The sequence below is a fragment of the Cherax quadricarinatus genome, chromosome 25 (assembly GCF_038502225.1).
Source record: "Cherax quadricarinatus isolate ZL_2023a chromosome 25, ASM3850222v1, whole genome shotgun sequence".
NCBI lineage: Eukaryota > Metazoa > Arthropoda > Malacostraca > Decapoda > Parastacidae > Cherax > Cherax quadricarinatus.
The window spans coordinates 25,776,545-25,799,564 of NC_091316.1; the positions used below are offsets into that span (position 1 = coordinate 25,776,545).

Consider the following 23,020-nt stretch of genomic DNA (forward strand, 5'->3'; position numbering starts at 1 on the left):
AAGATCCTCTGCACCATTTGCCCATTCTCAGACAGGTAAACCTCTAGAAACCAGATTATCCCAACACCAATACTCAATCAGGATAGGCCAGGTGTTGAATGCAATCTTTAACCATGTCAATTCTTGCAATCACCCACCAGGGCGGCCTGCCACCCAGATAATTGTACCTAACACTTCCATCATGGAAAGAAACATAACCAAGTCCTCTCTCTCTTGAAACATGATAGGAATGCTGCATGTAACTCAAATTATGGGCTGTACAAACTCAATAGCTATTTAGCGAGTCAGTTGTGCACAGTCTTAAACATCAATATTATACAAAAGTGCAGGATTGTACTTTATGCCAGGGGGTTTCGTGATGTTTCAGTTATGTTCGACCAGAGTCCGCAAACTGAACATCATGGTATGCACGCCGTGAACGTCGATATAATATATAACATCCTGTTAAAGCTATCGTGAACGTCGATATATAACATGGTAGGTCTGCTGTGACCGTTAATATAACCCACCCAGCTACTACTACATACAGGTAGTGTAGTGTAAGGGTACAGGTACTCTAGGTGGTGTGCTGCAATACAGACCTGAGTGATATAACATCAGTAGTAGGGAAGTAGGCATGCAGGTTCATTGAGGTATGGGTGCGCATGTGCGATTGTTATAGGATAGCCTAAAACAACGGCAAAGTGACCTAGTGAGGTCTTAACTTGTCTAGGTACAGCAGTACAAGGTACACATAGTTAATTGCAACATGATGCTTATAACTAGTTTAGTGGTTTACTGAATTAGGGTGTTAGTAATATAATAATGGTAATGATAATAATACTGATAATAGTGACGTTAAAAAAGAAAAAAACAGGAATTGCCTAGTTATTATAAGAAAGAAAACATGAATAAGCGAGATCAAACAAGCATATTAATTGATACCGAGAGTATTTCCTGAATATTCTAGAAGGTTCTGGGACATCGGGTATTACCTGTTTACGAAATGAAGACATTTATTGCTTCTATTATGTACCTGGAGTTTACCTGGAGAGAGTTCCGGGGGTCAACGCCCCCGCGGCCCGGTCTGTGACCAGGCCTCCTGGTGGATCAGAGCCTGATCAACCAGGCTGTTGCTGCTGGCTGCACGCAAACCAACGTACGAGCCACAGCCCGGCTGGTCAGGAACCGACTTTAGGTGCTTGTCCAGTGCCAGCTTGAAGACTGCCAGGGGTCTGTTGGTAATCCCCCTTATGTGTGCTGGGAGGCAGTTGAACAGTCTTGGGCCCCTGACACTTATTGTATGGTCTCTTAACGTGCTAGTGACACCCCTGCTTTTCATTGGGAGGATGTTGCATCGTCTGCCAAGTCTTTTGCTTTCGTAGTGAGTGATTTTCGTGTGCAAGTTCGGTACTAGTCCCTCTAGGATTTTCCAGGTGTATATAATCATGTATCTCTCCCTCCTGCGTTCCAGGGAATACAGGTTCAGGAACCTCAAGTGCTCCCAGTAATTGAGGTGTTTTATCTCCGTTATGCGCGCCGTGAAGGTTCTCTGTACATTTTCTAGGTCAGCAATTTCACCTGCCTTGAAAGGTGCTGTTAGTGTGCAGCAATATTCCAGCCTAGATAGAACAAGTGACCTGAAGAGTGTCATCATGGGCTTGGCCTCCCTAGTTTTGAAGGTTCTCATTATCCATCCTGTCATTTTTCTAGCAGATGCGATTGATACAATGTTATGGTCCTTGAAGGTGAGATCCTCCGACATGATCACTCCCAGGTATTTGACGTTGGTGTTTCGCTCTATTTTGTGACCAGAATTTGTTTTGTACTCTGATGAAGATTTAATTTCCTCGTGTTTACCATATCTGAGTAATTGAAATTTCTCATCGTTGAACTTCATATTGTTTTCTGCAGCCCACTGAAAGATTCGGTTGATGTCCGCCTGGAGCCTTGCAGTGTCTGCAATGGAAGACACTGTCATGCAGATTCGGGTGTCATCTGCAAAGGAAGACACGGTGCTGTGGCTGACATCCTTGTCTATGTCGGATATGAGGATGAGGAACAAGATGGGAGCGAGTACTGTGCCTTGTGGAACAGAGCTTTTCACCGTAGCTGCCTCGGACTTTACTCTGTTGACGACTACTCTCTGTGTTCTGTTAGTGAGGAAATTATAGATCCATCGACCGACTTTTCCTGTTATTCCTTTAGCACGCATTTTGTGCGCTATTACGCCATGGTCACACTTGTCGAAGGCTTTTGCAAAGTCTGTATATATTACATCTGCATTCTTTTTATCTTCTAGTGCATTTAGGACCTTGTTGTAGTGATCCAATAGTTGAGACAGACAGGAGCGACCTGTTCTAAACCCATGTTGCCCTGGGTTGTGTAACTGATGGGTTTCTAGATGGGTGGTGATCTTGCTTCTTAGGACCCTTTCAAAGATTTTTATGATATGGGATGTTAGTGCTATCGGTCTGTAGTTCTTTGCTGTTGCTTTACTGTCCCCTTTGTGGAGTGGGGCTATGTCTGTTGTTTTTAGTAACTGTGGGACGACTCCCGTGTCCATGCTCCCTCTCCATAGGATGGAAAAGGCTCGTGATAGGGGCTTCTTGCAGTTCTTGATGAACACGGAGTTCCATGAGTCTGGCCCTGGGGCAGAGTGCATGGGCATGTCATTTATCGCCTGTTCGAAGTCATTTGGCGTCAGGATAACATCGGATAGGCTTGTGTTAACCAAATTTTGTGGCTCTCTCATAAAAAATTCATTTTGATCTTCGACTCTCAGTCTGGTTAGCGGCTTGCTAAAAACTGAGTCATATTGGGACTTGAGTAGCTCACTCATTTCCTTGCTGTCATCTGTGTAGGACCCATCTTGTTTAAGTAGGGGCCCAATACTGGATGTTGTTCTCGACTTTGATTTGGCATAGGAGAAGAAATACTTTGGGTTTCTTTCGATTTCATTTATGGCTTTTAGTTCTTCCCGCGATTCCTGACTCCTATAAGATTCCTTTAGCTTGAGTTCGATGCTTGCTATTTCTCTGACCAGTGTCTCCCTACGCATTTCAGAAATATTGACCTCTTTTAGCTGCTCTGTTATTCTTTTCCATCGCCTGTAAAGGGAGCGCCTGTCTCTTTCTATTTTACATCTACTCCTCCTTTTTCTTAGAGGAATAAGCCTTGTGCATACATCGAGTGCCACCAAGTTAATCTGTTCTAGGCATACGTTGGGGTCTGTGTTGCTTAGTATATCTTCCCAGCTTATATCGGTTAGGACTTGGTTTACTTGGTCGCACTTTATGTTTTTGTTATTGAAGTTGAATTTGGTGAATGCTCCCTCGTGACTAGTCTCATTATGTCTGTCTGGGGCTCCACGCATACATGTCTGAACCTCAATTATGTTGTAATCTGAGTATATTGTTTTTGATATGGTGACATTTCTTATCAGATCATCATTGTTAGTGAAGATGAGGTCTAGTGTATTCTCCAATCTAGTAGGCTCTATTATTTGCTGGTTTAAATTGAATTTTGTGCAGAGATTTAAAAGCTCGTGTGAGTGTGAGTTTTCATCAGAGCTGCCTACTGGTGTTTTTACTGCAACAATATTATTTGCTATATTCCTCCATTTTAGGTGCCTTAAGTTGAAATCCCCCAGGAGGAAGATGTTGGGTGCAGGAGCTGGAAGATTTTCCAGACAGTGGTCAATTTTTAACAGCTGTTCCTGGAATTGCTGGGATGTTGCATCCGGAGGCTTGTAGACTACCACAATGACTAGGTTTTGGTTCTCGACCTTTACTGCTAAAACTTCCACTACATCATTTGAGGCATTTAGCAGTTCTGTGCAAACAAGTGACTCTGCAATGTACAGGCAAACCCTCCCCCCCTTTTGCTTGTTCACTCTGTCACATCTGTATAGGTTGTAACCTGGGATCCATATTTCGTTGTCCAAGTGATCCTTTATGTGGGTCTCAGTGAAAGCCGCGAACATTGCCTTTGCCTCTGCAAGCAGTCCACGGATGAAAGGTATTTTGTTGTTTGTTGCTGGCTTTAGACCCTGTATATTTGCAAAGAAGAATGTTATTGGACTGGTGGTATTGTTGTTACTGGGGGGGGATTTTTTTTCCGGCATTAGTATCTGTATCTGTTGGTTTGGAGTGGAGGCCATCGACTGTGGTTCCACTCCAGGAATGACTGAATTTGGTGTACGATTTCTGCCATTTCCTGCCAGTTTTTTTTCCTTCCTGGCACTAAAAAACCTCTCCCTCTTGAGTGGCTGTGGCTACCCAGGTTTTCCCATGGCCTGGATGTTTTGTATCTTTTTGTACCCTTTAGATGGTGTGCCTGGCAATTTAAGTTATAGCACAGTCTTTCCTGTACTGAAGAGGTACACATTTCAGGGTGAAAAAGCTTACAGGAAGGGAGTTTGCATTTTCCTGTTGTCATATGGGCATGGCATTTTCTAGGGTGGTCATAGTTGCACGTCCCGTCTGTTTTTCCAGATTTCCCATGTCTGCAGATACCAAGTGCATAGTATGTGCACAGGCTTGGTTTCCGTTTGCCCTGTGACTGTATTCCCTGTTGGTGCATGTTTCCCTGTCTTATTCCTATCCTCCCTAACACTAACAATGGAGCTCCCACCAGTTGTTTTTGGTAATATATCCTCACTATAGCTAGTGGAGTCCTCTTGTTTGCTATTTCCTGTGGTATTTCTAGTTTGCAATATTGGTTTTATCTTATCTTTGACTACACTTGTTTCCCCACTACGGCTCCTGTCCCCTATGAGGTCATTTATATGTATTCCTTCCTGCGTATAATTCCCGACTACCTGGACAAAATCTCCAGCTTCACCATTACTGTCTCCCAGGACAGCACCTCTAGCTTCACCATTACTGTCTCCCAGCACAGCACCTCCAGCTTCACCATTACTGTCTCCCAGGACAGCACCTCCAGCTTCACCATTACTGTCTCCCAGGACAGCACCTCCAGCTTCACCATTACTGTCTCCCAGGACAGCACCTCCAGCTTCACCATTACTGTCTCCCAGGACAGCACCTCCAGCTTCACCATTACTGTCTCCCAGGACAGCACTATCAGCCCCACATTTACTGACTACCAGGACATCACCTCCAGCCTTACAGTTTCTGACTACATGGCCAGTATCAAGGGCAGTACCATTCAGGCCAGACTTTTTATGTTCCCATCTGTTGTAGAAAGCTTCCAGGTTGTCTATGAAAGCAGCTTTGATGTTATCCTCTTTTAATACCCTTGTGATTTTAGTCCACAGATTTTCCTCATTTGGGCATACCCAAAAACACTTCCCTGTTTTAATACTGATTGTAGCTAGTTCTTGGATATCTGCACAAGGGGCGTCACACCAATTTCCACAAAAATGACAATTTATCCATGTGGAAGCCCGTTTGTTTGATTGACTGCAGACTACACAGAGCTTCATAATGATTTGAGTGGTTGATTTACTGTAATTCTACTAGCAACCTCTTGAATACTCTATTAATAACCTCCTTAAATGAAGCTCTAGCTATTTGTATTTCTATTTCTAACTAATTGGACAGCTTACCGTGTACGTTCCTGATTTATATTTATTGTTTGTGTTTGATAAGGGCGCCTACAACCCCATCCGTTTACAGTCTGCTTTATTGTCCAACGAATCCGTTTGAAACCAGTCAAGGGTTCGGACCATCAAGGGTTCGGACCAGTCGAGGGTTCGGACCAGTCGATCTGATCTGATCAGTGGGTTACTTATTTAAAACATACTAGTCGGTGATTTGGGCTAACACATGAAGGATCTACTTGAAATTATCTACCCGAGTAATATGTGATTTGATTGATACAAAAGTATAACTTGCGTGTTGAAGAGCTGGTGATTTCTGGCAGCTCCTACAGTGACGAACGGTCGAGCCTCAACCCTTGTATCTAGCTTTTCTAGTTTTTTTTCGTCTCCACCACAATAAATGCTATATTATCACTATAGTTGACTGATGGAAATTTTGGAGGGAGGACGCTTTTTCTGTAGTAATAATTGCTTCTCGTTGTGTATATTGCGACCGCTGGTAACTACAGGTTATATGAAATTCACAGTATACGTCTGGTATTTCAAGAAAAAAGAAACTAATGAAAGTCACTCCACTCCACTAAGTACCATTATAATACTGGTTAGTTGCTACTACAACACTGTATTCTGCTATTCACTGGTATCACTAGATTATATGCGAGTACACTAGCAGGCCAGGAAGATTATTAAAACAGCTGACCACTGTGGTAAGATTCTGGCGACTTCTGGCACCTGCCTCTATAGGCTTATCACTTCATTTACAAATTCACCTGTTTTCAAATGACACTTTAGCTTTTATCATCTATATACTAGGGAGCCACTGTAGTATACACTATACACTATGTATACTCAATGTTATCAGGGAGACTTTCTTTTCTCTGACAAAGAAAAGTTCTATTATTATTATTTTGCACACGGAACACAGGCCTATAATTCCCCTCTGGCAGTAAACTCTGCTAGGTAGTGCACACTAATTCTCATTTTTTGACTCAGTATATAATGTTTTCGGCCCAAGATTGGTTCCAGGCGCTAGAGGGATGTATCGTATAGGATTGATGACACAAATTAAAGTTCTAGCACGTAAGAGCAACAGTGAAAACACGAGAAAACCCGGAGCACAACGAGGCACGCGGCACTGCTCCACTGAAAATTATTTTTTTTTTTTTTTTTTTTTTTTTTTTTTTTTTTTTTTTTTTTTTTTTTTTTTTTTTTTTTTTTTTTTTTTTTAAGTTAGAAGGTTGTACACAATAGCTACATTCTGTATGTGGATGATCCACTAGTGTAATTTAACTTCTTACATCACATAACCTTTTCTCAGCGGTTAGAAGCTTAGGGCTGGCTATAAACTATCTCCTAGTTATTTTACCTCATGCTATCTGCAAACTGTGGGGTCTACCCCACCCGACCCCGTATGGGGTGCTGTGTGGGGGACCAGTGGGTGGGTGGCAGTCGGCTAGGCCTCCCTTCCTCATTCAGATAGAGATACTGGTTAGTGCCTTCCGCACTACCATACTCTGAAAAACTCACCCTTATTTCTTCTGTTGCTGCCCTGCAACACTGCACAGCTCCTGATGATGCACTGAGAAGTGTGAAAGTACTTGAACTTAAGACTTCCACCCCCCATGGCTTGTCTTGCATACAGACACACACACACACACACACACACACACACACACACACACACACACACACACACATATACACATATATATATATATATATATATATATATATATATATATATATATATATATATATATATATATATATATATATGCAAAACAACCACTCTGATATAAGCGCGTTCGTGACTACTCACATTATCAAGGAACTATGAAAGTGAAGCATCCAAGGAAGCTATATAAGGGGCCGACCCCTTATATAGCTTCCTTGGGTGCTTCACTTTCATAGTTCCTTGATAATGTGAGTAGTCACGAATGCGCTTGGAATTTCTCTATTCTTTCAGAGTGGTTGTTTTGCATATATATATATATATATATATATATATATATATATTCATTAATAAGGATTTATAGGAAATATATTCTGTTACTGGTTTACTGTAAATGAGACACACACTATTTTCTGTTCAGCAGTCTATCAACGTCAGACGATATGATTAGTATTTTTAACAAGATATGAACACTGCGGGGGACAGTAGCAAAGACATAGTTACGAAGCACTTAAAGCCATTCCATGATTTTTAAAAATCCTCAGTGAACATTTTCTCCCATTTCTCAGTATGACATATATCTTTCATGTATTGAAGATTCTTATAAAGAGTTTTTTTCTGTTCTAATAATTTTTTCCACACCGTTACATTTTTTCCCGTGACTTTTTTTTTTTTTGCCTTGATCAGTGAGTTGGTTTTATTGTTTTTAACAGAAGAAGAGTTAATGGTTTCGCTAAGATGAAAGCGCCTTCATCCTGCGCAGTGACATACTGAAGGAAGTTCAGGGCTCATAAAAACTGTTATACAGGTGAAAAGTCGTTTCAATGAAAATTCTGTGTTACGTTTGTCTGTTTACAACAACTTGTCTGCTATACAACTTCGAGAAAATAGAAGGAAAAAAACAGCACAGCGCGTTTTTATGTGCTTAAGCACATATTTTCCGATGTGTGTAAGCACAAGAAAGTTCTCGGGTGTTTTTTTTTCTCTTTTCACTGTAGTATATTTATTTATATACTATCACGCGTTTTATTGTGATTTCTTCCTTGCATCAGTATGTATAATACATTATTCTCTTAATTAGTGTTTGAACACGTATGCTTATGTTGTGTTTATGATCTAAGTTGCTCGATTCAATGAGAAATTCTTCAATTCCATGAAGAAAGAAATCAGTCATGGGGGTTGGAAAAGGTGAATGGAGTAACAGCGCCCTGGACAGTAAAAGCCCAACAGTTGCCATCCTACCAGAAAAGTAATGTCACTATCGCCGCAAGGTATGGCAACACCGCATACCCAAACAAAAACAGTGGCACACAGCTCTTATTGCAGCGCTCTTAAGTGGTGATATCCAAATTAATCCAGGACCTCAAACTATTGTGCAGAGGCAAAACAGACAGATAAATGACGGCGATAATGACGGTCTAGTAGCTAGGAATGATAACCTTAACTCCATATGTAATGCATACATAGGTCAATGTGAGACAATACAGCCATTATTATCTCAAACACTACCAAACAGATGCATACGCTGTACTAAAGTACGCATGAAAAACAGAAAAGGCACCTTATGTAAAATGTGTAAGGGGTGGGTGCATGATGGATGTATGTACAATTATAGCAACGGTGCCAGAATTCATTTTGTGTGTAACAAATGCACTTTGGCACAGTTACCCTTTAGCAGTGATGACATTGATTTACCTAATTTTAATACAAATGACCCATTGCCATATATTGATGATTATGATTGTTTTATGAAAACAGGCCTTCACTTTATTCATGTCAATGCAAGATCACTTCTTCCTAAATTGGCAGAGATTAGGATTCTAGCTAACAAAATTAGGGCGGCAGTTATAACCATCTCTGAATCTTGGTTGGATGATACGGTGACTGACGACGAGGTCAAAATAGAAGGTTACAATATAAAACGCTTAGATAGGAACAGAAAGGGTGGTGGAGTATGTGCCTACATTAGAAATGACTTAGCTTACAACTCAAGACCTGATTTAAATAACAATAAACTGGAGATTCAATGGTTTGAAGTGCTGCTTCCCAAGACCAAACCCATCTTAGCAGGAACTAGTTACCGCCCTCCTACCCAGGACCAGTTCTTAGAAGACTTTTCCAGAGTCTTGTCCGGAGTTGAAAGCAATTGCGAAACAATAATACTGGGCGACTTCAATATCTGTTTTCAGCAACAAAATAACGGGCTATGCAAAAGGTATAAGCAAATTCTAGGATTAAATAGCTACACCCAACTAATTAATAAACCAACCCGGATCACACAGTTCTCAGCCACCCTAATTGACCACATACTTTGCAACCGCGCTGAGAACATTAGTCAGTCAGGCGTCATTACCACAGGTCTTAGTGATCATTTCATCATTTACTGCACCAGGAAAATCACTAGGGATAGGATAGGCCTACACAGGACAATAAAAATGAGGTCAACTAGAAACTACAGTAAAGAAACACTGGTAAATAGGCTACACAATTGTGACTGGACAGAGATAACAAGTTGCACGGACGTAAACGATGCCTGGGAAAAATTCAAAACAATGTTCACTACCATTCTTAATAATATTGCACCAGTTAAAGAGGTTAGGATTAAACGAAGAACTGAACCCTGGATGACTACTGAGATATTAGATCATATGAAATTCAGAGACCAGCTGCTAAAAAGATTTAAAGCAAACAGACAGGATATTGCAGCACTAAATGAATTCCAAAGGGTGAGGAACAGAGTACAGAGGCTTATAAAAGGAGCAAAGGCAAAGCACTATTGCTCAAAAATTGAAGAGTATAAGCATAACCCCAGAAAGCTCTGGCAACAACTAAAACAGTTGGGGTATAGCCATAAGCCAGTAGATAGGTCTAACATAGTACTCACTATCGATAATGAGGTATGCCACGAAACATCTAAGGTGGCAAATTGCTTTAATTCCTACTACACATCTGTTGCATCAACACTAGTAAGTAAACTACCAGCTGCATCAAATACCTTTAACACAGACTCTGATAAGTTTCAAACATACTATACCAATAAAGGGGTAACCCCAAACAGTTGTCAACTAGTAAGTGTATCTCATGACTTCATTCAAAAAGAACTAAGCAGGTTAAACCCAGCTAAGAGCACAGGCCCTGATAACATCCCGTCTAAGTTCCTAAAAGACGGTGCTTCTGAACTGTCAATCCCTATTGCTCACATAATAAATCTATCAATCACCACTAATACCGTACCGGAGGGGTTCAAGGAGGCCAGAGTTACTCCTATCTTCAAGAAAAATAATAGGTCTGATGTAAGCAACTATAGACCTGTTAGTATACTCAGTATAATATCTAAAATTCTGGAGAGGGCGGTGTATTCTCAAGTAGTTAAGTACCTTAATGACAACAGCATTCTCCATAGCTATCAATCGGGCTTTAGAAGATCCTACTCAACCGATACCTCCCTTATTAATCTGATGGATTACCTGAGAACTGAAATGTCAAAAGGGAACCTCATAGGTATGGTAACCTTAGACCTGCAAAAGGCCTTCGATACTGTCAACCACAATATATTATGTAAGAAACTTCAAGCTATCGGTATAGGTTCTGTAGACTGGTTTAAGTCCTACCTTAGCAACAGGAGACAAATAGTCAAAATCAACAAAACGGAATCAGAACCCCTGCCGATAACATGTGGAGTTCCCCAAGGTAGTATTCTGGGTCCCTTACTATTCTTATGTTATGTCAATGATATGCCTATCAGTGTCAAGTGCAAACTCCTATTGTATGCAGATGACAGTGCTCTGTTAGTGACAGGTAAAGACCCACAACATATTGCTAATGTTTTAACACTGGAACTGGAGTCCTGCAGCAAATGGTTAGTAGACAACAAACTATCATTACACCTAGGGAAAACTGAAGCCATTCTCTTTGGAACGAAACATAAACTGAGAAGGGTAAATAATTTTAATGTTCAGTGTAATGGGGAGTCCATCACTTTGGTTTCATCAGTAAAATATCTGGGAATCCCCTTTGACCCATGCATGTCAGGAGAATTGATAGGGAACAGTGTAGTAAAGAAAGCGAATGCCAGACTGAAGTTCCTGTATAGACAAGCACAGTGTCTACCTACTGAGGGTCGCAGGACCCTATGTCTAGCCCTTATACAATGCCATATGGATTACGCTTGCTCTTCATGGTACTCTGCCTTGACAAAAAAAACTGAAAGATAGACTGCAAATCACCCAGAACAAAATCGTAAGATTCATCCTGGGGCTGGGACCAAGAGAACATGTAGGCCAGGATGAATTACAGCAGTTGGATATGCTGAATGTTGAAGACAGAGTAAAACAACTGAAGCTAAATCATGTTTATAAAATTGCTCACGAACAGTGTCCAGAATATCTTGCTGTCAATTTTGTCAAGGTTGGGAACCAAAGCAATCATAGTACAAGGGGGAGAGAGCACAACTTTGTAGTACCCACAGTCAGTGGCCAGGCGTCAAACACCTTTTATTGTACAGCAATAAAGGAATGGAACAGACTACCCGCACATGCCAAAGCCAGTCATAGCATGAACTAGTTCAAGAAGAGTGCCAAAAAGTGTCTGATGAATGAAGCTACAGAAAGGGAGGGGAATGATTTTCTATTTTTTAGCTAACATACGTGTAAATTTTACCTTATTCCTAGTAATGACCCTCGTATTGTAGATAGTCTTAATGACCCTCGTGTAGTAGATAGTCTTTTTAGTATGATAATAAGATGTTATCTTCATTGTAGAATAATAAGAAAATATTATAACCTTTATATTATAATAATAAGGTAAAAGGACCCCAATGGAAATAAGTCACTCTGTCTGACTTTTTTGGGTTATCCTAGGTTCTCTACACATATGCTGCTATGTATGATAATTCTATGTAACTGTATTTGTGTATACCTGAATAAATTTACTTACTTACTTACTAAGGAGGGAAAAGAATAACATATCGTGCGGCCCTAAACTGCAATTTAGTTGGCTTATATAAAACTAAGCCCTAATGTGAAATGAAACAACCGGACTCGACTGGAGTATATTTACCTGACATAATTCCGCAGAATATTTCGACCATCATGGAAAGGCCAAAGCCCTTGTAGCCAGAGTGCAACTCCGGTCCGCCCAGAGGCATGATGAAGCCTCCGTCTAAGCACTCTGCTGAGCTGGTCGTCATGCAGCCGTGTTTGTCGACAGCCCAGCCTTCTGGGATGGCTTCGTTCTTCGTATGTGCAACCTCCACCTTTGTAAGAAAAAGTTTAGTGATTAAATGTGCTGATTTTATGTGCTGCAGCTATAATATTTTTCATTTTTAGTATTTAACAGTTATATATATTTATTGCCGTTCTCTTCTCTTTATATGACCCATACTAGTTTAGAACTTGTTTTCATTATAAAAACAATGGAAATAGTAATAATAATAATAAATGCAAGCGCACTCAGCTTACACATTGAGGTCCGTTGTTCGATCACTGGTACAGATGGAAACATTAGGACGTGTTTCCTTAAAACACCTGCTGTCCCTGTTCACCTATCAGCAAAATGGGTACCTGGGTGTTAGTCAACGGGTGTGAGTCGCATCCTGGGACAAAAGTGATCTAATTTGCCAGAAGTGCTCTGCATAACCAGGAACTTTCTATATAGTAGTATGTCACTGATGTCAGCTAGGACTGTATAAGCTGTACATGTACTTGTAGAAATAAAGATTACTATTATTATTATTATTATTATTATTATTATTATTATTATTATTATTATTATTATCATTACTAATGTTTTCGCCTCACTATTTTTTTCTTGTTTGATTAATGCCATTTTTCAAAAGCTGTGGAAGTTTTTTACATAATTTCCTAAATGTCGAACATATAAATAAATAATATAATAATTGTGTAATAAAATATTATGCTGATTTGCCCCTTTCAAGAAATTTCGAGTTTGGGGGATCAGCTGCTGAGAGCCAGGAGAGACGCCATGTAGAATTTAATGTGAACGCTGGTCCTTGGGTGGTGCAATGTAATTCGGCGTTTTACGAGGCCTAAATGGGATGTATCGCCCTCAATTCATAATTTAGAAATTGCTGACACGTTCCTGCTGAAGAATTGGGACATGAAATTTGTGGGACCACAAGAACTGCGTTTGGAGGACGAAAATTGAGGACTTCAATGAATCCTTCCCAACAATACACCTTAGATAAGTACACTAGTTTTTGCTGCCAGGAGTTAGGTTAGGGTGTTTTCCATCAGCATTAAGTGTCTTCCAGCAAATGAATGGTAAGTGGTAATAAAAAGTAGAAATGTTGAAATGGGCAGTCAAAGTAAGTGCAATTCAGTGACCTACTGTGACTTAAGTCTCACTTACCTCAACCAAATTACTTGCAGGTAATAATTCAGGTAAAGTCCTGTAAACCTCCTGCAGGTGATTTGCTAGTAATAATAAATAATAATAATAATAATTTTTCACAAAAGCTTTTGTACATTTATAAGTTTTTTCCGCTAGCTATTTTAATAGTCATTATCTTGTTTAAAAAATACATTACCTGCATCACTCATGCTGTACAAGGGGTTACATGAGGTCCAACATTACCTTGACCTACCCGAAAACAAGTTGGCTTAAGAACATATTACCTATGTAAACTACGGTACGGGTGGAGGTTTATGTCTCACTCGCTATTATGCAGTGTGCCGCAGTAAAATCTTGTATAAAAAATGCTCTATAGTTCCGGGATTGTTCTGAAACCGACGCATATTATTCCTGGTCAGGCAGAGTGACCAGGAAAGAGGAGAGTGAGGTGGTGAGTGTCACATTATGGAGTGCAGCACCTGCATCAAGATGTCCTAATACTTCACAATTTGTTTTGAATGGATGGTTTTTTCTTTCTTTCTTTTTGTAAGTTTATGCAATAGGTTAGTTTATGGGTTTAACTGCTCTCCATATTTACCTGTAAGGTCCTAGTGTGCAGAGGCCTGTTAAGTTTTGGGAGAGTAATCGCATGATGTTTTTTGCCTGCTGGTAGACAGACCGGTAGAAAGGATGGGAGGTGTCGTGGAGCCTCCCTGTTTATAAATGTTTATATATTTTGTTTTACTCACTAGCAGCAGTGTGCTAGTGAGCTAGTGTGAGTACTGAGTAAAGGTGAACTGGAGTGTGGTGATGTTGGTTGTAGTAGAGTAGATTGTAGATGAATGGTTCAGAGAACCGACACGTTGTTAAATTAGACACATGTGCAACTCTTGGGTATTTTTACTGAGGAAACGTTTCGCCACACAGTGGCTTCATCAGTCCAATCAAAGGAGAAACTTGAAGAACAGGAGAATGAGGTAATCAGTCCCTCGACCTTGAGTCGATGTGGTCAGTCCATCAGTCTTGAATAGAATACGGCATATGAGCGGAAAAGCAGCTTATAAACCGTAGGCAGGAGAGGTGCAGCAGTCGTAGGTGGTGTCACATTTGTCCAATGTGGAAGTAGGTCGTGCCCAAGGGTTAGGCAAGCGATGAATTCCCAAGTATTAAGATCCCAAGAAGCTGCAGTGTCTGACAGGATTGTAGATGAATGGTGACACCACCTACGACTGCTGCACCTCTCCTGCCTACGGTTTATAAGCTGCTTTTCCGCTCATATGCCGTATTCTATTCAAGACTGATGGACTGACCACATCGACTCAAGGTCGAGGGACTGATTACCTCATTCTCCTGTTCTTCAAGTTTCTCCTTTGATTGGACTGATGAAGCCACTGTGTGGCGAAACGTTTCCTCAGTAAAAATACCCAAGAGTTGCACATGTGTCTAATTTAACAGAGTAGATTGTAGGTTGTATATACGTTACTGTTAATATATTATATTTTTGTATAGTTGAGTTTTTGTGTCCTTCCTTATAAATAATATTGATTAACTTTCCACATTTAATGTGAAGGTGCAAGCTGGCCCTTGAGTGGTTTCTTTTTCAATGTTAAATAATATACATGCCTTTAGACATACCAGGATTTACCCTTTAGGAACCAGGACTTTTTATTTAAATTACTCAGTCAAAAATAAGCGTAACACTCGCCATGGGTTCGGATCCCACCCGTACCATGGTTTGTTTGCAATCCTGTCATTAAATTTCGTGAATAATGATCTATATGATTACAATGTCCTTTTAATGTATTTTAGATGGTGTCATTTCCTTCTTAGCAGTTGTTTTCACCTGCACTGTTCTGTAATGTTTGCACCATTCTTTGTATTAATGTTTCGATGTGTTGTAATACTCAAACGTATCAGTGTTGCACATGTGTCTTGTTCGTCGAATCAGATTTGCCAAGGGATGGAAAACTGCAAATTCCGGGCCGAGTCATTTAAGGTTTGAATATTGAAATGGTATAAAATACCGACAGGTTGTTAGGTAAGACACATATGCAAAAGTTAGGTATCTTTATTTCGAAACGTTTCGCCCACTGATAATGAGGTAATACGTCAGCTCACGCTGACGTATTACCTCATTATCAAAACCAATACTGTGTGATTGAGTGTGACAGGGAAAAACCATCCTATGTATTTAATAAATTTAATTAGTTCTTACTCTGTTCCCTTAAAATGTCTTATACTGTAAGTTAGATTAACAGTTCAGTGTGGATGTATTAAATGTGTTAATATAAATGTATAAAACTATTCAGGTTCAGGTACACATAAATATAGTCACATATATTATCATACATAGCAGTATGTGTGTAGATTACCTCACAGAAGCTCTTTTTTTAACTAAGCCATAAGAGGGATTGCAAGAATAGAGAGGAGAGGGCTGGGTAGGATAGAGCAATGTAAAAGGGTTGTGGGTAGTCAGGAAGAGAGAGGTGAGAAAGGTTAAGTGGCCTGACCACTTTGGGTAAGTTTTAAGGGAGTGAGTCCTGTCTTGTTGGATTTCTTCGAGAGAAAGTAAAGCATATGGCAAGGACTGTATGCACCAGGAAAGTAAATCTCTCTGTGTATATAAACTCAAAGTTTACTTTGATTTCTCTTTTCTGGATCAAAGTATCCACAACTGATGGTATACAAGTGAAATGAAGTCTCAATGGGCCTCGTGAAACCAATACATGATAGAAAAGGTTACAGATACCGAGAGGTGTATGTATTTCAATGTATACCTGGAGAGGGTTTCGGGGGTCAACGCCCCCACGGGCCGGTCTGTGGCTAGGCCTCATGGTGGATCAGGGCCTGATCAACCAGGCTGTTACTGTTGGCTGCACATAAACCGACGTACGAACCACAGCCCGGCTGATCAGGTACTGACTTTAGGTACCTGTCCAGTGCCTTCTTGAAGACAGCCAGGGGTCTATTGGTAATCTCCCTTATGTATGCTGGGAGGCAGTTGAACAGTCTTGGACCCCTGACACTTATTTTGTTGTTTCTTATCGTGCTAGTGGCACCCCTGCTTTTCATTGGGAGGATGTTGCATCGCCTGCCAAGTATTTTGCTTTCATAGGGAGTGATTTTCGTGTGCAGATTTGGTATTAATCCCTCTAGGATTTTCCAAGTGTATATAATAATGTATCTCTCCCGCCTGCATTCCAGGGAGTGCAGGTCAAGGAACTTTAACCATTCCCAGTAACTTGGGTGTTTTATCACACTTACGTGTGGCGTGAAGCTTCTCTGTACATTTTCTAAGTCAGTAATTTCACCTGCCTTGAAAGACACTGTTAGAGTGCAGCAATATTCCAGCCTAGATAGAACAAGCGACCTGAAAAGTGTCATCATGGGCTTGGCACCCCTAGTTTTGAAGGTTCTCATTATCCATCCTGTCATTTCTCTAGGAGATGCGATTGATACAATATTGTGGTCTTTGAAAGTGAGATCCTCCGACACTGTCACTCTCAGGTCCTTTACATTAGTTTTTCGCTCTATTGTGTGGTTGTAATTTATTTTATGCTCCGATATAGTTTTAATTTCCTCACGTATTCACATCGAAGTAATTGAAATTTCTCTTCATTGAGATTCATATTGTTTTCTGAGGCCCATTTAAAGATTTCGTTGATGTCCGTCTGGAGTCTTGCAGTGTCTTCATTGGAGGACACTGCCATGCAAATTCGGGTGTCATCTGCAAAGGAAGACACGGTGCTGTGACTTACATCCCTGTCTATGTCAAATATGATAAGGAGGAACAGGATGCGGGCGATTACTGTATCTTGTGGAACAGAGCTTTTCATAGCAGCCGCCTCAGACTTTACTCTGTTTACTACTAGTTTTTGTGTTCTATTTGTTAGGAAATTATAGATTCATCTACCATTTTCTCCTGTTATTCCTTTATCACTCATTTTGTGCGCTATTACATCATGGTCACACTTGTCAAAGGCTTTCACAAAGTCTGTGTATAATACATCTGCGTTTTGTTTGTCTTCTAGAGCATCCAGGACCTTGTCATAGTGGTCCAGTAGTTGGGACAGGCAGGAGGAACCTGCTCTAAACCCGTGTTGCCCTGGGTTGTGTAACTGATGGGTAACTAGATGAGTGGCGATCTTTCTTCTTAGGACTCTTTCAAAGATTTTTATGATATGGGATGTTAGTGCTATCGGTCTGTAGTTCTTTGCTATTGCTTTACTGCCACCTTTGTGGAGTGGGGCTATGTCTGTTGTTTTTAGCAGTTGTGGGATGACCCATGTGTCCATGCTTCCTCCCCATAGAATGTTAAAAGCACATGCTGAAAGGTTGCTTTAATTCCTATCTTAGAGTATCATCGGTGGTATTTTCTCTTAATCCTAAACAAATGATTTATTTTCCTTGCATTAAAACCCTATTTAATGGTTAAGCTAGCATATCACAGTTTACAAAAAATCTTACACATTTATAAGGTGATCATCTTACGTTACTAGCATACAAATACTGAAGTATATTTACAATACATATTAGTCAAAACATTCTCTGTTATCTTGGTATTAACATATGTTCATAGTTTAAACTAATGTATATTCTTACCTTACCATATGCAACGACACTGGTTGACATATCGAGTACAAAACTATCGTCGCCTTCAGCAGGTGCTGCTACGGATATTGGGTTGGTTCCTAGGGCTCCCTAGAACAATAAAAAGAAAGGAAAAGAAATTAATAACGTTACTCATAAAGAATAAGCTTTTACTGGGCGCAACATTTCGTTCTCTGAAGACCTTGATCATGTCAAGAAAATTATAAAATTCGGTACAAAATAAAATGTTGTCTTCATGAAAGTTTGTTCAGAAACGAGTAATTTTTCTTCACTATCGTCGACTGTGATTCACTTGGACCCAACACTTACCAGTCTTATATATAACCAAGATACACCATATATATATATATATATATATATATATATGTATGTATATATGTGTGTGTGTGTGTGTGTGTGTGTGTGTGTGTGTGTGTGTGTGTACTCACCTAGTTGAGGTTGCGGGGGCCGAGTACGAGCTCCTGGCCCCGCCTCTTCACTGATCGCTACTAGGTCACTCTCCCTGAACCGTGAGCTTTATCATACCTCTGCTTAAAGCTATGTATGGATCCTGCCTCCACTACATCGCTTCCCAAACTATTCCACTTACTGACTACTCTGTGGCTGAAGAAATACTTCCTAACATCTCTGTGATTCATCTGTGTCTTCAACTTCCAACTGTGTCCCCTTGTTGATGTGTCCCATCTCTGGAACATCCTGTCTTTGTCCACCTTGTCAATTCCTCTTAGTATTTTGTATGCCGTTATCATGTCCCCCCTATCTCTCCTGTCCTCCAGTGTCGTCAGGTTGATTTCCCTTAACCTCTTCTCCTAGGACATACCTCTTAGCTCTGGGACTAGTCTTGTTGCAAACCTTTGCACTTTCTCTAGTTTCTTTACGTGCTTGGCTAGGTGTGGGTTCCAAACTGGTGCTGCATACTACAATATGGGCCTAACGTACACGGTGTACAGGGTCCTGAACGATTCCTTATTAAGATGTCGGAATGCTGTTCTGAGGTTTGCTAGGCGCCCGTATGCTGCAGCAGTTATTTGGTTGATGAGCGCTTCAGGATATGTGCCTGGTGTTATACTCACTCCAAGATCTTTTTCCTTGAGCGAGGTTTGTATTCTCTGGTCCCCTAGACTGTACTCCGTCTGCGGCCTTCTTTGCCCTTCCCCAATCTTCATGACTTTGCACTTGGTGGGGTTGAACTCCAGGAGCCAATTGCTGGACCAGGTCTGCAGCCTGTCCAGATCCCTTTGTAGTTCTGCCTGGTCTTCGATCGAATGAATTCTTCTCATCAACTTCACATCATCTGCAAACCTCTGAGTGTATTCCTTCTGTCATGTCGTTCACAAATACCAGAAATAGCACTGGTCCTAGGACTGAGCCCTGTGGAACCCCGCTGGTCACAAGTGTCCAATGTGACACCTCGCCACGTACCATGACTCGCTGCTGTCTTCCTGACAAGTATTCCCTGATCCATTGTAGTGCCTTCCCTGTTATCCCTGCTTGCTCCTTCAGTTTTTGCACTAATCTCTTGTGTGGAACTGTGTCAAACGCCTTCTTGCAGTCTAAGAAAACGCAATCCACCCACCCCTCTCTCTCTTGTCTTACTGCTGTCACCCTGTCATAGAACTCCAGTAGGTTTGTGACACAGGATTTCCCGTCCCTGAAACAATGTTGGTTGCTGTTGATGAGATCATTCCTTTCTAGGTGTTCCACCACTCTTCTCCTGATAATCTTCTCCATGACTTTGCATACTATACATGTCAGTGACACTGGTCCGTAGTTTATTGCTTCATGTCTGTCTCCTTTTTTAAAGATTGGGACTACATTTGCTGTCTTCCATGCCTCAGGCAATCTCCCTGTTTCGATAGATGTATTGAATATTGTTGTTAGGGATACACATAATGCCTCTGCTCCCTCTCTCAGGACCCATGGAGAGATGTTATCCGGCCCCATTGCCTTTGAGGTATCTAGCTCACTCAGAAGCCTCTTCACTTCTTCCTCGGTTGTGTGTACTGTGTCCAGCACTTGGTGGTGTACCCCACCTCTCCTTCTTTCTGGAGCCCCTTCTGTCTCCTCTGTGAACACTTCTTTGAATCTCTTGTTGAGTTCCTCACATACTTCACGGTCATTTCTTGTTGTCTCTCCTCCTTCCTTCCTTAGCCTGATTACCTGGTCCTTAACTGTTGTTTTCCTCCTGATGTGGCTGTATAACAGCTTCGGGTCAGATTTGGCTTTTGCTGCTATGTCGTTTTCATATTGTCGTTGGGCCTCCCTTCTTATCTGTGCATATTCATTTCTGGCTCTACGACTGCTCTCCTTATTCTCCTGGGTCATTTGCCTTCTATATTTCTTCCATTCCCTAGCACACTTGGTTTTTGCCTCCTTGCATCTTTGGGTGAACCATGGGCTCATCCTGGCTTTTTTCATTATTCCTGTTACCCTTGGGTATAAACCTCTCCTCAGCCTCCTTGCACTTTGTTGCTACATTTTACATGATCTCATTAACTGGCTTCCCTGCCAGTTCTCTGTCCCACTGAACCCCTTTCAGGAAGTTCCTCATTCCCGTGTAGTCCCCTTTCTTGTAGTTTGGCTTCATTCGTCCTGGCCTTCCTGCTTCCCCCTCCACTTGTAGCTCTACTGTGTATTCGAAGCTTAAAACCACATGATCGCTGTGTGTGTGTGTGTGTGTGTGTGTGTGTGTGTGTGTGTGTGTGTGCTCACCTAACTGTACTCACCTAATTGTGGTTGCACGGGTCGATACTCAGCTCCTGGCCCCGCCTCTTCATTGATCGCTTCTAGGTCCACTCTCTCTCTGCTTCCCGAGCTTTGTCATACCTCGTTTTAAAGCTATATATGGTTCCTGCCTCCACTACATCACTTGCTAGGCTATTCCACTTCCTGACGACTCTATGACGTAAGAAATACTTCCTAACATCCCTCTGATTCGTCTGAGTCTTCATCTTCCAATTGTGACCCCTTGTTTCTGTGTCCCCTCTCTGGAACAACCTGTCTCTGTCTACCTTATCTATTCCACGCAGTATTTTGTATGTCGTTATCATGTCTCCCCTGACCCTTCTGTCCTGCAATGTCATCAGTCCGATTTCCCTCAACCTTTCTTCATAGGACATACCCCTAAGCTCCGTAACTAGCCTTGTTGCCAACCTTTGCACTTTCTCTAATTTCTTGACGTGCTTGACCGGGTGTGGGTTCCAAACTGGTGCTGCATACTCCAATATGGGCCTGATGTACACAGTGTACAGTGTCTTGAACGATTCCTTACTAAGGTATCGGAACGCTATTCTCAGGTTTGCCAGGCGACCATATGCTGCAGCAGTTATCTGGTTGATGTGTGCCTCCGGAGACTTACTCGGTATTATGGTCACCCCAAGATCTTTCTCCTTGAGCGAGGTTTGCAGTCTTTGGCCACCTAGCCTATACTCTGTCTACGATCTTCTTTGCCCTTCTCCGATCTTCATGACTTTGCATTTGGCAGTGTTGAATTCGAGAAGCCAGTTGCTGGACCACGTGTTCGTCCTGTCCAGATCTCATTGAAGTCCTGCCTGATCCTCATCTGATTTAATTCTCCTCATTAACTTCACATCATCTGCGAACAGGGACACCTCTGAGTCTATCCCTTCCATAATGTGTGTGTGTGTGTACTCACCTAGTTGAGATTGTAGGGGTCGAGTCCTAGCTCCTGGCCCCCGCCTCTTCACTGGTCGCTACTAGGTTACTCTCCCTGAACCGTGAGATTTATCATACCTCTGCTTAAAGCTATGTATAGATCCTGCCTCCACTACATCGCTTCCCAAACTATTCCACTTCCTGACTACTCTGTGGCTGAAGAAATACTTCCTAACATCCCTTTGATTCATCTGTGTCTTCAGCTTCCAACTGTGTTCCCGTGTTGCTGTGTCCAGTCTCTGGAACATCCTGTCTTTGTCCACCTTGTCAATTCCTCTCAGTATTTTGTATATGATTATCATGTCCCCAATATCTCTTCTGTCCTCCAGTGTCGTCAGGTTGATTTCCCTTAACCTCTCCTCGTAGGACATAGCTCTTAGCTCTGGGACTAGTCTTGTTGCAAACCTTTACACTTTCGCTAGTTTCTTTAAGTGCTTGGCTCGGTCTGGGTTCCAAACTGGTGCCACATATTCCAACATGGTCCTGACGTACACGGTGTACAGGGTCCTGAACGATTCCTTATTAAGATGTCGGAATGCTGTTCTGAGGTTTGCTAGGCGCCCATATGCTGCAGCAGTTATTTGGTTGATGTGCGCTTCAGGAGATGTGCCTGGTGTTATACTCACCCCAAGGTCTTTTTCCTTAGTGAGGTTTGTAGTCTCTGGCCGCCTAGACTGTACTCCGTCTGCTGTCTTCTTTGCCCTTTCCCAATCTTTATGACTTTGCACTTGGTGGGATTGAACTCCAGAAGCCAATTGCTGGACCAAGTCTGCAGCCTGTCCAGATCCCTTTGTAGTTCTGCCTGGTCATCGATAGAATGAAATGTGTGTGTGTGTGTGTGTGTGTGTGTGTGTGTGTGTGTGTGTGTGTGTGTGTGTGTGTGTGAGTGAGTGTGTGTGTGTGTACTCACCTAATTGTACTCACCTAATTGTGGTTGCAGGGGTCGAGACTCAGCTCCTGGCCCCGCCTCTTCACTGATCGCTACTGGATCCTCTCTCTCTCTGCTTCCTGAGCTTTGTCATACCTCTTCTTAAAACTATGTATGGTTCCTGCCTCCACTACTTCACTTGCTAGGCTATTCCACTTGCTGACAACTCTATGACTGAAGAAATACTTCCTAACGTCCCTGTGACTCGTCTGAGTCTTCAGCTTCCAGTTGTGACCCC

General features: G+C 41.6%; 1 protein-coding gene across 5 annotated transcripts in view; it reads right to left on the reverse strand.

The window, feature by feature from the left end:
- LOC128689991 (uncharacterized oxidoreductase YjmC) overlaps nt 1-23,020 on the reverse strand; it is a 113,404-nt gene that overhangs the window by 28,459 nt on the left and 61,925 nt on the right. For 4 of the 5 annotated variants that reach the window (XM_053778455.2, XM_070088667.1, XM_053778457.2 and 1 more), the window contains exons 6-7: nt 18,171-18,269; nt 12,276-12,471 (exon numbers count right to left, since the gene is read on the reverse strand). In XM_053778455.2, the coding sequence (XP_053634430.1) occupies nt 12,276-12,471; nt 18,171-18,269 (295 nt within the window). The remainder of the gene's footprint in view (nt 1-12,275; nt 12,472-18,170; nt 18,270-23,020) is intronic. The other variant, XM_053778458.2, reaches the window with a different exon arrangement.